The sequence below is a fragment of the Chinchilla lanigera genome, unplaced genomic scaffold (assembly GCF_000276665.1).
Source record: "Chinchilla lanigera isolate Chin_1 unplaced genomic scaffold, ChiLan1.0 scaffold00011, whole genome shotgun sequence".
In the NCBI taxonomy this organism is placed as follows: domain Eukaryota; kingdom Metazoa; phylum Chordata; class Mammalia; order Rodentia; family Chinchillidae; genus Chinchilla; species Chinchilla lanigera.
In genome coordinates, this window is record NW_004955412.1 from 5,477,343 (window position 1) to 5,492,784 (window position 15,442).

Below are 15,442 nucleotides of genomic sequence, written 5' to 3' on the forward strand. Positions count from 1 at the left end.
AGGCCGGGAGTGAGTCGCTGGTCCGAAGACCGGCGCTCCCCGCCCGAGGCTCCCCTTGCGCTGGGGGCCCACCCTCCGGGAGCCAGCAGGCAGGAAGCTAGTACATTAGTAACTTTTTGATGTATCCATTGAATCTAATGAAATACTTCTTCACATGAGATTCTTATAAATTTTATTTATTTATATTGTTGGTACCAGGAACCGAACTTAGGACCTCACTGTTACCAGGCAGGTGCTGTGCCACTGAGCTATCTCTCCAGCCCACATTGACATTTGGGTAAACATTTTAGTAGTTTTTGTGTTCTACATGAAAATAAGGGCTTGGGGAGAGAAGAGTGATACTGTTTTAACTATCTCTATTTGTATAGTAGTTGCTTATTTACATTGATTAATGAATCTTAAATCGAGGAAATGTACCTTACTATGATTCCAAAATAACTATGCCAAAAATCTGATGACTATTTAAGATCACAAAAAAACTATGCCAGCTGGGTGACATATTCCTGTAATCACAGGTACTCAAGAGACCAGCCCACTAAGTAAGATATCAATACTGTCTCAAAGAATAAAATCTTTCACCTACATTAAGCAAAATTATTTAACTTATGTATCTACTTTTTTAAAGTAAACCTTTGATAATAGTCCAAAATTAAAACATGTTATTACAGGTGTGTTTTAAAGGATTTATCCATTATTTTTATACTTTAAAGTTACTGGCGTTTATGTTGAAATTGTTGGCATTTGTTTGACTAATTACCAGATCTGCCATTACGGTGGTTTCAGATTTCCCTCTTCTGAAAAACTGCACAGAATTCCTAGGAAATTACCTCAGGATGGGTGAGGAAAAATGCACTCTTGATCATGAAAGTGTGCATGTTAGAGGAATGTGCTAACCTGCATTATAAAGGAGAGGTAGATACGAAGAAGCCCAGTGAGTAGTATAAACCTGCTGTGTGTCTGCCAGTTTCATTACTGCTGCTTTGTGTGATCTGTCAAAGCAGAAAAGAAAAAGTAGAAAAGAATTTTACTGAGAAAAATGACAGGCAAAATACTGAATAAGATTTTTAACCTTAGAAGCATATACAGATTATGAAAAGTTGCAGTTGACAAATTTTAGGTGTTGATTATTCCTACTTTATATACCGTAATTCAAGTTTCACCTTTGAAACAGATAGTTTAGAATGAGGATTAAGACCAAGGGCTCAGTGAGTCACGTGGGCCTGGGTTTGAGTCCTAGCTTTCACTGTCTGAGTTTACTGTGTCTGCCTGTGCCTAATTTTCTTCACTTGGATACTACTGAACCCAGAAAGCTGTTGTGAAGATAACATGCTCCTTATCATGTGATTGGCACACAGTTAAAAGTTATTCCTGATAATATACAGTATTCGATATAATATTTTGCATATTTAATATATAAATGTGACGTGATCTTTTAAAAAAGTTTCTAAATGACTAATAGTTATTGGATTCAAAATAAGTTTAAAAATCTTAACCACACTATTTAAGCTGTCATCAAAGTTTACATAAACTGTCATCAGATATAGGCTAGGCTGAGACTATTATCTCACTTGTTCTTAAATTTTCATCCCAAGCTGCTTTAAAAATTTTTTTAAGAAGTTGGGTTTTCCTCTCCTGCATCTATAAATTTAGGTAAATTAAAATGGAGGACTAGGGGTGTGGCTCAGTGACAGAGCACTTGTGAGCCCCACTCACTCACTCCCTTGGAGGAGAGCAGTGACGGAGTGAGGGGGGTGACGAAGAAAAAGGAAACCTCTGCTTTTTTTTTTTTTTTAGCAGTTATCCTCTAAAGCAAGAGTAAATAAATAGAAACTCAAAGATTGTTAAGTTCTCTTGACTTGATCTAATAGCTCAACTAATATTTTTTTTAATGTATTAGAAATGTTTGAAGTTAAAGTTTATTTGAATTAGAAAGTTTCTAAGATTTTAGTATAAATGCTCAACCTAAGAAAGAAGAAAAGCATATGGTGTAGTGTTATTTAGAAGAGTAAGAGGATATTGTTAGAGAACATAAAAAATTTTAGATGCATGGGTATCATTGCTACTGGTGCACTCTCTTAGTAAAATGAGTTGTTGAATAATAGTTTAAAAATACAAATGTCTGTGTTCAGCTTTTCTTCAGCAATTATTTGTTGATTTTGGAAAATGCTCAACTTTAGAAGTGAAAAGATTATTTAAGTACCGAATCAAAAACCTGTTTTATTTCTTCTTGGTAAGTTAGAAGATTATGGTATTTTTGTCTTTCCCACTAATTTCTAAATCTCTCTGGTTACTCAATGCTGTAATAATTTTGTGATTTGTAAGAGGAATATTTGTGTGAAAGATTAATTCTTTAAAAATGATATCCATAGGCTACCATATATAGGCAGCATAAATAAAATGTAGTACATCCAGCAACAGTAGTCAGAATAGCCCAAAATACGAGTTTCTTTCGATGTTACAAAAATCGGTAAAGGAAGAGAAAGCTGTCAGACTTGCTGCAGGTTTCGCTGTTGTTGTCCGGGTCTCACTTGTGTGCAGCCCTGCTGGCCTCAAAGCCACTCTCTTCCCGCCCCAGCCGCCTGAGTGCTGGCATCACGGGCCTGTGCCACTGCACTTAGCAGGGTTAAAGTTTTAATTAAAAGTGATTAAAATCTTAATTAAAGGTGATTGTTTGAGCAGCCTGAAGTCTAAATCCTATTTATTTTTGCTTCAATAAAACTTTGCAGAAAACTTATCTTACTACATTTATTAAGACTCCAAGTTACTTCATTAGAATAAAATCTGAGAGACTCAAATTGCACTAAAGAGTTGCATGTTCAAAGGTTATCTGAGCATATATTTGTCCTTCCAGGAAGTTCATCCAATTGTAGCGTGACAAACAGGAATGATTTTTACCAGTCTCATGGTGTTATCCTGAGACGTTTGTATTTTCTCCTTCTGAAGTTACTCATAACAGCAAAAATACTCCGCTTTCTGCTAGGCACGGGGATGACCACTGGGCTTACAGAGTCCAGACAGATTTTCTGTATATCAGTGAGTGTTACTGCATATGTATGTACTGAATGAGGAAAACGTAGGAGGAACCACATGAGTCAGTGGTGGAGGAGGGGTGAGGGGAGAGGAGTTCTTTAAGGTGGCAGATGTTTATTCTTTCCCTCAACCAAGTTTGAATACTTACCATGTACGAGGCATTGTTCTGAACCATGAGAATACAAGTTACAAATAAAAAATGTTTCAGGTAGTTAAAAACAGAAAAAAGAAAAGTAAACCAGTTATGACTTGAGTGATTGGCTGGGATAAAGGGAGGTGATATTTTGAATGAAATGAAGGAAAGAGCCATGGGAGTGCCTGAGGAAGGAGAAAGAATGTTCCATGAATGACAGCTCACTCAGTGGTCCTCTAACTGGAAGAATTGGAACAGCAGCAAGGACACGGCACTGCATAGCTCTTCTGAGTTTTGAACAGAGGGTGATAGGGTTTTAGTATACTTTTCAAAAGAAGGGAAATTGTTGAGGGGGCATTTGTAGTAATCTGCAGAAGAGGGTGACGAGGGCGGTAGTGGGACAGATGTGAGAAGTGGATGTTTCAGGACACCATGAGGAGGACTTGGTCTGGGGAAGGGCAGGGGCAGTAAAAGCAGCAGTACATAGGCAGTTACTGAGGCCTGAAACCCCGAGCTGTGTACCCCTTGGTAGAGTGGTAGGGGAGTGAGACTGCAAACATCCTCAGAATGCCTGTGTATGTTAATTAAGCTAGTAAGAATTTTGAGCTTTATTGTGAGAAATCTGAGACACTGTTAAAGACATGGCTCTTCTCTAGGGGTCTGTAGCAGTGATTTTTCCTGTTTGTTATCTGATCATCTGATCTATGAGATTCAAGTATCTCATTTTCTTACAGTTAACCTACCTTTTTATGAATATTAAACATGAATTTCAATAAGCTAAAAAGTTACTAGGATAAAATAGTAGCGCTATTCTATGAAAAAGTAGAGAGTTGACTTTTAGGCATCTACAGTGATTCCTGCCCTGTGTAAAGCACTTCCTCCTTTCATTTTCTCAACAATTCATCCATTGCAACGCTAGAGCCTGTCTCAAAAAGGAAAAATAATGGACAGAAATATGAATTCGTCCTGGGATTTAGAAGTGCATACCTCAGGTCAGTTTTCACAGTGGTAGTGGCAGTGGGGGTATGCTGTGGAAGCCAGAGGAAAAATCCTTACCATAACTTGATGTGTAAATTTCTCTTACTTTAATAAGTACATTTACTGTCCTGTGTTTGGCTGGCTTATAGATGCCACTAAAAAATTTGTGATAATTTTAAAGTTCTTCAGATTTGTCTATGATAGCTTCTTCCATTGAGTCTACCTAAAAATTCTAGCAATGTGAGTCGAACTTTACTAGGAGTTGTTTATGGCTTCCGTGGTCAGGCATAGAAATTTCAGATATTTATGTTTGTGGAAGATTGCTATGTAGACAGTTCTGTAAACAAAACTGTGAAAGATTCAGGCGAAAGTATTTTAATCCCTCTGTATTTTGAAAGGTGCAAGTCTGTGCAGTGTGCAGGCTAAAGCAGTATTAAAACTAACGAGGCAGTGGTTTCTGTAAATGTTTGCTGCCTTTGTCCTGAGCTGCTGCGAAGTCATGTGTACCTACTAGGGGTGAGAGCTGGGGGGAAGCAAACTGTCTTCTAGGGAAGAATGATAAACTGTTCCCGTAGTATCCCACATGGCTTATAGCTGGACTCGTTGCAGAGGAGTTAACACGAGACAGTATGTAATGAAAAGGCAAAAAGTCAAAGCAAGGGTAATTGCCGTTCATAGGTGGAGAAGATCCATAATAAAGGGACAGAATTGTGAAAAGCTTCACAAAAAATATGGCATAGGGATAGAGTAGAATTTCAGTGGAGGCAGACTAGGGGCAGACACGTTGAGAATGCACTGCTAGGCACTGGGAAGACAGGCGTGAACAAGCCACGCTGCTGGGAGGACTGATGTTGGGTAGGTTACTAAGACACTACAGTGATGGAATAATTTTACAAAGAGACAGCAACCTGATGAAGCAGGAGAGGAAGCTGTGTAGGCCAGCCATGAGGAGGAAGGAAGTGGCGTTCCAACTGGAGAGGAATGAGTAGGTGTTGGCTATGCAAAGACGTGTGTGAGTGAAGGTCTGCAGGGAAGAGAGGTGGAGGCATTGGGTGCCCAAAAGGAGGTGGGGAAGTGGAAGGTGTGAAACGGTGGCGGGGAGTGGGTAGAACCTGAGGTTCTGGATGCATTCAGTACTGATGCAGTGCTATGTAATGCATGATTGTAGAGGACAACGACCGCTACAGATCTGAGGATTTTTCCTTTGAGCTTTCGTGAACTCAGTCAGAGCTACTTCCCCAGAGGAAATGAGACAGGACGATCTTGTGGGACACAACAAGGTTTAATTTAATGTTGGAGTTGGGAGCAACTTAGTAACGTGCTAAAATTTTGTCTTGAAAATAGGTGTTTACATTAGTTTTATTTGAGGGATAAGTGGAGATGGCATTTTCAGTAAAACTCAGAATACAGGGTACCCGTTTTGTGACATTTCAGTACCCAGTTGGTAAAAATGCGTTAAAGATGAGGGAAGTTACCTATATAAATGCCACAGAAGCCAGAGGATTTTGTGAAAGTTCCAGAAGGAGAACACATCTAAAATACAACTTTTGATTACTGTTTGTCATACTTACGTTTTCTGGAGAACAAGGCTGTCAGGGTTTGAAGGCCAGCTCTGCTACTTACAACTTGGACTGAGTGATCTTGAGCAAGCTAACTTTCTCAGCTTCCTTTTCTGTGAAATGGGGATAACAATTATACCTGTGTTGTGGGGCTGATAAATGAGTTAATATTTGTCTGCAAAGAACTTAGTACGGTGTCTTCAATGTTGGGAGAAGTTTGTGACTCTTTCTTAAATACAAGAAAATGGAATTTGAAGATGGAAATTGGTCAGTATTTTAGAATTAGGTTCCTTTAAAAGGACATCGAATCTGTTTTCTAAGGAAACTATTTATTGATAGTCTTGTACTTTGAACCACTCACCAGGGTGTGTTTAGTAAGCATTCAGTGTCCTGGCTGACTCTTTATTCCTGAATTGTGAAGCTAGTAAGAGGGAGAGGTTGATTATTTAACTTGATGTAGCTAATCAAGACTTTCTTGTTTGATTAGACGTTGCAAATGGTTTGTCATTACTAATGCGAGAGGGTCCTTAGGCAAGAGCAGGAAGTTGATGTTGCGTCACTTTCAGAGTTATGACATAGAGTATTTTCTTTGTTTTTTAAGTACTACAGGAAGTTACTACTTGGCTGCAGTGGATAGGTTATCATTCAAGTAGTCTTAGTAAATCTTATATAAAAATTATTTTTGCAGGAATATTTATGAATTATTGTAATTATAGCTTACCACTGTCTTTTGGTTATCCTAGTTCAGATTTCTTACCCTCTTTACATATCAGTGAAATGCTGTCCTCTTTCTCTTTCCCTTCTTGATTCAAGGCCTATTTTATTGTCATCCTCCCACAAAGGCTGTGATGTGGGGATCAGGCAAGATAGGCCAGCCTTTAACCTCCCACATCTTTTTGACACATAAAGCCCTAGCTGTAGACTGTGTTTATTGCCTGTTTTGACTTGTCTGTAGGTTATCCATCAATTCAGGGGGAATTGTTACTACCCTGTAGTAACTGTAATCCCTTGTAAATATTACCCATTCAGCTCTTTTTTTTACTGATTGAAATGATGAAAAATTTTCTAGTTGTGTTTTTTTTTGGGGGGGGGGCTTTGTGTTTTTGTTTTGTATTGTTGGTTTTTAGGGACAGGCTCTTGCTGTGTAGTCCACGCTGTCCTCGAACTTGTTGCAGTTCTACATTAGCCTCCGAAGTGCTGGAATTATAGTAATGTGCCACCCTGCCTGGCTTCCAGTTAGTTCTTAATTGTAAAAATCTAAGTGAGCCACCATACCTCGTTATTACCTGTTTTGCCCCATTCACTCATACTAGTTTCCTCAGTTTCCGTTGTCTGAAGTGCTCATGTCTCAGGTCATCACATATTTGGATTTGTACTGTATTCTGGGCTGAATGTAAAAGTCACCTCTCAAATGCTGCTATTGTTGTTCATTTCCCCTTGCTCTCATGCTGCTTTAATTTTTCACTATGTTTATCTTTAGTTTATGTCTTCCTAGCTAGAAAATAAGTTCTATGAAATAGGGATTATTTTGTTTATTACTGTATCTCCAGGGCCTGAGATAGTACTTGAATATATAGAAGCTTAATAAGTCCTTGTTGAGTGAAAGAATTTGCCATATCCCTGTGCTTTCAATTTAAGTGGTGTCAAGTAATAGAGACATTGAGCTTACATAGAATGAACAGAATCTTTTATTCCGTAAGAATTAATAAAGGATTTTGAGTTTCATTTTGATTGAATGCATTTCAACCAACATTCCCACATCTTCTAAGGAGTAGAAGGCATACTAGGCAATATGATGGGAAAAATGCACCACATACATGGTAGTGTTCAGGAACTGCATACAGAAAACACACTTAGTGAAACAATACTGCATTATAAATGCTGTGACTTAGATATAAAGAAATTTTTCTGCCTCAAAGAAAGGGCTCTTAATTTGTTTGCGAAAATGAAGTGTGCTTGATTAAAAAAGGTTTGAAGCTAAGTGGCTAGTAATAATTCCCAAAAGTCACATCAGTTCTTCTTTTCTCCAGGTGCTTGCTTTTGATTTCCACCTCTCTCTCTCTCTCTCTCTCTCTCTCTCTCTCTCTCTCTCTCTGTGTGTGTGTGTGTGTGTGTGTGTGTGTGTGTTTGACACAGGGTCTTGCTGTGCAGTTCAGGCTGGCCTTGAGCTCACTTTGTAGCCCAAGCTGGTCTCAAACTTGCAATGATCCTTTGCCTCAACCTCCCAAGGGCTGGGATTACATTTGTGCGCCACCAGGACCTTGCCCATTTTATTCTAGCAGACATCGCCACGTGCCTTTCTCACACATGCAAGCCTCGATAGATTGACTGCTAAAGTGCCCTGTTGACTAACAGTGAGTAGATACAGTTGTGTATAAAGTGAGGACCATTGTTTTAGATCATTTTGCATAAGTAAAATTTAATTCATGTATATACTTCATTTCAGAGAAGTTATGATACAACAAAATCAAAATATAAATTGAACCTAAAGACATTTATATTTATTTGTTTTAGACTTACTAACCTTACTCCATTCTATCTCTAGCTTATATAGATTGCTTGAACTAGACTTTCAAAAGCCTGTGTAACTTTTTTTTTTTTAATTTTTTTTTTTTATTTTAAAGAGTAAAAGAAGGATAAAATAGTCGTGGGGGTGCTTACCAAATTACAGACAAAGTAGTAGGAAATTATCAATCATTATCGTGTTTTACATATTGTTATCTACAAGATAGTTTCTCAGGAAGACAAATATACAAATAATAGTGAGTTATAGACAGAAGAGATAGGAGATTATCAATAGTTATTGTACTATACTTTGATATCTTCAAAGTGGCTTCTAAAGAAAATAAATAGAGCTATACATGAGTGACCAATTGAATAATCATTAACTATTCTCAATGGTTACTCTAGGAAACACATAATAATAAACATACATACATTTACGAAATAGCATAGGAACAATACAAACATTACAGAGTTATGGACAGATTAGTAAGAAAATATCAATGGCTGCTATAAGACATGGTAGTAGCTTCAAAGTAGTTTCTCAGGAAGACAGAGATACCCAAGAAAGATCTAACAAGTAGTTATAGCCTAAGGGCTGTCAAAAATAGCATATTACTTCCTCTCCAGTGACTTCTTTCACTGAGGTGTGACGGCTGGAAGGAAGGCCAGGATTGAAAAGAATAGCACCTGTGTCTAGCAACAGGCTGTTTTTTTGTTCCTCCATAGTCATGATTACCCAGGGCTCCTCCATGGAGATGACAGTCTGGCCAGAGGGAGAAGGCAGACTATGCCCCGGGCCCCCTCATTCCTGTTGGACTAACTGGTAGGATGGGTCTGAGTTCTGGGGCCTCCGCTTCAGAGGGCAGACCTATCTCCAGTGGTCACCTTCCGATTCAGGGCATGGCCCAGGGGGCCTCTTAGGGCAGTTCCTCTTGAGGTGGCCTGGCTTTTAATATCAGTAGCAGATGAATGCAGTTGTCGAGTTGTTCTTGGGGCCCTGAGAATCAGACTTAGGGTCTGTTTCTCTTAGTGCTGCAGCAAAAGCAGCTGCTTTTTTCTCAGTCTCTTTGTTTTCTCTCCTTGGCCACCTCCTTGTCATGGCTATAGAATACTGAGGAGGAGCCATCTGGGGCAAAAGCCATTTTTTTGTAGCTTTTTCTCTCCAGCCTCCCATCGCATTGGGACCCCACAACCAGTTAGCCTGTGTAACTTGATTTAGAAAACATATCACTTTCTTTTTCATGGTTATTTAACAGACTCAGTTAATGGGATGAGTTGGAATGAGCTATCAGAATTAAGTCACTGAATCTCAGGGTCACTTGACAAGGAGGGTTTTTTTGGGGGTGAATAAAGCATAAATTTGTATTTTATTTAATTGACATTTAAGTTTGAAGTTTTTTGTTTCTGTTCAGTTTTCTCTGTTTTGATTTGACTAAGGATTCCTTTGTGGTACAACGCTATTTAAATCAGTAGTAATCTACTTCTTGTCTTTGATGAGCAGTTCCCTTCAATGTAAAGAAACCATCCCATTTTGGGCTTATCTTTTTCCATTTAACATTCTGTTTATATCCAGAAAGTGTTAAAGACATAAATGAATATATACAGTGTCCTTTTCTGTATAGCATATATTTTTGGCATAATTTGTGTGTTTACAAAGTTACTACTGTGATTGTTTGGTATGTATTTGATATGTACATTATATCATTCTTTAGTTGGAGATATGGTGACAAAATATTCAGCATTCCCTAGGCTGTTGATTTGTGCTGGGCTTGTCTTATGTGTTCATTTCCAAAACTTGTACATTTAGAAGTTTGTTTCTAATTGTTGACCATAATATACAAGAAATAGTATTTGTAAAAGGGCTTCTGAATATAATGTTTAAGTTAACCATTTTTAGTGAAAATAATACTTAATAATTAAAATGGGTGTAAAAGGGTTAAAGGTATAATTCCATCTTGCTAATTTAATCTATAGAAATACTGACAAATTTAGGGGATGTATTTATATCTTTTTGAAGTAGCGTATTGTATGAGTTAAAGTAAAAGCAGAAGCTTGATGTGAGAGTACCGGGTTTACATTCTAGCTTGAAATTTGCTGTTTACCTTGGGCAGGTTACTAAACCTGTGTGAATCACACTGTGTTTATTTGTGTAATAGGGACAGGAACAGTGAGTAGCAGATGGAGCCACTGTGAATTTTGATACGACAATGGAGATAGTGGTGGAGATGCCGGTGTTAGCACTGCCCCGTGGGCTGTGTGTGGTACTGTTACTTACAACTCCCTAAATAAATATATGTATAAAAGGAACATTGTGAAAAGGTGGTGGGGAAAATTGGGTGTCTGAAGACTGTATGAAATGAGACCAGCTGGTAAAAGCCATTTTCTTCTTTTTTTTTTTTTTTTTTTTTTTTTTGGTTTTTCTCCGGTACCGGGAACCGAACTCACGACCGCCATTTTCTTCTTGATGGTGGAGATCATTGGAAATTTATGTAAGGTAGTGAGTGACATATAAAAGTTGGGCGGAAAGCATTTTAGGGCTGGGGACATGACTCAAACGTACAGCATTTGCCTAGGAGGTACCAGGCACTGGGTTTGCTCTCTAGCAGTGCAGGGTGGAGGTGGGGGAATGGTATTTTAAGAGGAAAAACCCTAGTGGCTTTTAAATCAAAGATACTGCAGTGAGAAGAGGTGAGAAGTCAGTCACCAAGGAAGGAACTCCGGAGGTTAGGTAAAAGAGTTGGTAAATATTGATGGCTAAATTCTTAGAGATGGATGGGTTGAGTGGGGTGCATCAGAATATAAGTAAGTGGAACCTTCAGGATGAATGAGTGGGGGAGATCTGATTTATATCCAAGGTACATCTTGTGGTTCTTACTAGTACATGGCTGAGGTGTGGAGTGAGGCAGTGTTAAAGTGGTCCAGAATCAGGGCCACCCTTTAGTGGTAGAGTGCTTGCCCAGCGTGGTCAAGACTCCGGGTCTGAGCAGCAGCACTGCAAAGCAAAGCCTGTACACTCACGCAGGTTTGAAGATCCTGTGGGACTGTGGGTCTCCCTAGGGAGCCCAGTAACTGTTGTTGACTATACCATGTATAGCATGGTATCTTAGGGTCTTAGAATTGTTTTTTTCTGGTACCAGGAATCGAACTCATGACCTTGCGCTTGCCAGGCAGGCACTGTGCCGCTGAGCTATAAATCTCCAGCCCCCAGAGTCTTAGCATTTTTAAAGTTTGGGTTTTTTTGGATGCATTTTACAATTTTGCCATTTTTACAATTAAGGGTACTGTAATAGCAAATCATTAGTTTTGAGGTTCTGCTTCATTGTGGGCGTGTTTAAATACTTTAATAATTTATTCTGTACTTTTTTTTCTAATAGTATTACCTCCCCAAACCAATTTTCTGGCTTCTATAACCTTACGAAAGTAGAAAAATCTTAAAGCTAACTATATTCTTTAGTTATATCTCACAGATGTTCTTTCTTCAGTCTGTAGCTTTGAAATGGTTTGCCTTCCCCTTTGTTTTTAAGAAATTCGCCTTCCAGCAGCCTTAGCACTTACTTGCCCTCTTTGAAACTAACAAACTTAAAATTTCCAGCTAAAATCCTTTCTTCCTGTTATTTCTGATCTGCTTTAAAGTAAGCTTATTTTTAAAGTACTTTTCTGTATTACAGTTTTATGTGTGTAAGTGTAATCCAGTCACATTAAAATGTTAATGATACTTCAGTTGTTCTGAAACACTTGCATGTATTTCTTTCTGAAGAATCTTGAAGTCGCTAAATGAGGTATGGTCACAAAACTGATTGAATTGGGGATAAGTCCCTGAGCTGTGGCACCACTTTGTCTTATATTAACAGTAATAATTATTTGGGTCATTACCTGCAAAAGGTTTTTTTTTTTTTAATGTGACTTTGCCCCCCATTGTGTCTTTGGGTATGCTGTTTTTTACTATTTAGCAGTTTCTTTTTAGGGGAGAAGAGCCAGGTATATGGATTTACCTTCTCTGAACACAGACTTAAATCTGTTTTAATGAATTGTTTTATATCAAGATGTATTTTTAAATTAGTGCCGCCTCCTACTTTTTTTAAGTATACCAAATCAAAACCAACCATGTTTTTTTTTTTTTTCCTTTTTTTTCTGTTTTTGTAGGTCCTCTTCCTGATGGATGGGAACAAGCCATGACTCAGGATGGAGAAATTTACTATATAAACCATAAGAACAAGACCACTTCTTGGCTAGACCCAAGACTTGACCCTCGTTTTGGTAAAGGTTCATCTCAAAACCTTTATTGACATTTTTTAAATACTATTTTTTGTGTTTGAGTTTAGAAAACATTTAAATAAAATTGTATTAACTCATAGTACTAAAATATAACTGCCTACCCAGTGTTTCCCAGTACTGTTTTTTTATCTTTCATTTTCACCTTGAGAAATTCAGGTTTAAATCTGCTTTTTAGCCTGTGTCGGGCAAGGGGAGTGTCATAGTAGCTGACTAACCAGAATCACTGACATTTCGGAGGAGGAGCACAGCAACCTTTTGAAAATGATCTTTATAACTGTAGTAACAATCAGGCTGTCATACAGCATTTAAAATGTAGAACATCAGCTTTTGCAAGGGACCTGGTGTCTGCTTGCGCTTAACTTCTGAGAATGCCGAGCACCGTCAAGTGCCTGGGGGAGCTAGGATTTCCCGTTCTAGATGGGGGGGGGGGTCACCCTAGGAATGGTCTGATGAAAGCATTTTCCCTCCTCTCTGTTGGCTTTTTTTTGTGTTTTTTTTTTTTTGGTAAAGGAAGGGTTCTTTACTTTTTATGTAGGAAACAAAAAGTAAACCATATTTCCTTCTAAGTTACATAAGAAAATCACCATTTTCACAGAACTCTTCCCTCCTAAATGTGTACATTTTGATGAGTGTACAAGTTATTTCAGTGCCTTTCTATCCATATTTTCTTACTATTTCAGTTGCTTCAGTCGGGTTTCTGAGATATTTTTCCAAAGCCATGGAAAATGAATTTAAAAAGAAGCAGATAATTGTGGTTTTGAAGCTCTCATCTTGGACTAGACGCAACTAAATGAAAACAGTGTGTAGATCACTGAGTGGGTCGGACTGAGGGATGCGGAGCCTTTGAAGCTTCACAGGGGCTGACCTGACAACAACCGCGGGGCCCTCCGGGGAAAGAGGAGCTAGCTCTGTGAACGCCGGGAAAACACAGTCCTGGGTGGGGGAGAAAAGGAGAGCTATCTGGAGCTAGTTGGATAAAATAACTTCCCCGCCAGGAGCGTTATGAACACTTCTCCTATGTCTTAGGTATACCTTAAAAACAAAACAAAAACCAGAACGGCCCCAAACAGTTACCTCAAAATTCCTGACTGGTCATTTTTATGGACTTACTGAACCCGATATTATTCAAAGTAAAGTCAAAGGTGGGGTCAGGGCAGAGACCGTCATTTTGACAGATACCCGGTTTGGCTTAAATGCCAGCCTTTTGAGCTTCAAGATTTGTTTGGATGTTTAAAAAGTAATGTGTCATGTTAATAATTTGCAACTTTAGATTCTGTTTAGTACTTGAACAAGCCTCTGTGGTTGAAGCAAGAAGCAAAGTACTAGCAAACTTAATAAATGTTGCCATTTTTGTGGGCTAGGACGATAACAATCATGTCTCCTTAAATCATATTTAATGAAATAAATTTTACTTATCCATGTTTTGGAAATTTTAGAGATCCCCCGCCCCAACAAGGTTCTAAAAGATAGTGAGTAGCTGTTAACGGCACAGGGTAAGAATGAAAGCAAAGCTTTTTAAAAATACATTTTTAAAAAAAGATATTTTCAGTGCAAGTGAAATAGCATCGCTGTAATCTTATATAGGTCTGTTGGTTACACTCATAGCTTGGTCTTTTGTTTTGAGGTGTAAGTTTTTTTTTTTTTTTTTTTAAATTTCTGCCCCCCTCCAGCACACATACACACAAAGCACACAATTAAGATATGCCCAGGAAAGTTTCATGAAGTTCTCTCACTGCATTCGGTTTCCCTTTCTGGGCCCACTGTGTATGTGTATTCCAGACCAGCTTGACAGCACGCCAGAGCTTTTTATTTTGTGGCCCAACTTTTAATCTGTTCCAGACCTTTTCAGTCAGAGAGCTCAAGTGTAACTGAAGGGGAGGAGGGAGAAAAAATGTGTGGGTTTGTCTGATCTAGAGTGACAGCAAATAGAGACAAGCTGTTAGCTGCTGGATTTGAAGTTTCCCTTGAAATATGAAGTTCTATATAGTGAATTATATTTATCTCTGCCAAAGAAATATAAACTGTCGCCTTATTTCTGACCCTTTGAGCCATGGAAACACAAATAAATGGTGAGGATTACAGTTTTCATAGATTTGAGTTTGCTGTCTCACGTTCTCTAAATGTACTAAAGTCTTGGCAGTTCTTGGCTAAGTCAGCATGTATATTTTGGCCTCTTAGAACGGAAGATACACATCTCTGTAGAAGAGTAATTTTCTTATCTCCTTGAAATGTCAATTCCTTCTATATTTGTATTTTCTAATCAGATTTTTAAATTTGAATATTAAAATAATTTACCAGTCCTTTCATATTCCTCATGAAATTAATAAGTTCCCTATATAGTATAAGAAACTAAACACGAGTTTGTTGGGGCTTGGTTCTTTTTTGTCCGATTTTCTTGTTCTTTTAACACTGAAAAACTATGTTGTTTAGAGACTTCATTAGCAGTTTGTAGAAAATGGTATCAGATGGCAGTGTAGATGCATTAATATTTGCTGAGCTTTTCTGAAGAGTTTTATATTGTTTTTTTAAAATTGTTTTTTTAAGGGGTCATATTAAGAATCTGTTTATTTAAGCATATGGATCCTTGAATATTATGTGGACCTGTAAATTATTTCATGTAAACATAAAAGAGACTTATTTTTGTTTCTGGAGATTTTGTACCAGGGTCTCAAGTGTAAATATTAACTTTATATTGTAAAATTACTGTTTTCTGTAGTATAGTTATATGAAATATTTAACTCTTAATGCTCTAATGAAAACAAAGGAAAATTACAGTTCTTTTTCTTCAAAATTAAAAACTCTTGGAGGCGGGTGTGATGACACACACCTGTAATTCCAATACTCAAGAGGCTGAGAAAGGATGATCACCTGGAGTTTGAGGCCAGCCTGGGTTTTAATGTAAAGAAAACATAGAAACCACAGATTTGGGGTGGCCGGGGAATATACCTGTGATTTTTTTAAA

The 15,442-nt window shown here is 38.0% G+C and overlaps 1 protein-coding gene across 1 annotated transcript in view; it reads left to right on the forward strand.

The window, feature by feature from the left end:
* The window catches only part of Yap1 (Yes-associated protein 1), a gene marked incomplete at its 5' end in the record, with an annotated part of 109,863 nt that overhangs the window by 53,477 nt on the left and 40,944 nt on the right, over positions 1-15,442 (forward strand). The window contains 1 exon segment of the mRNA XM_013511126.1: positions 12,349-12,462. Coding sequence (XP_013366580.1) covers positions 12,349-12,462 — 114 coding nt within the window.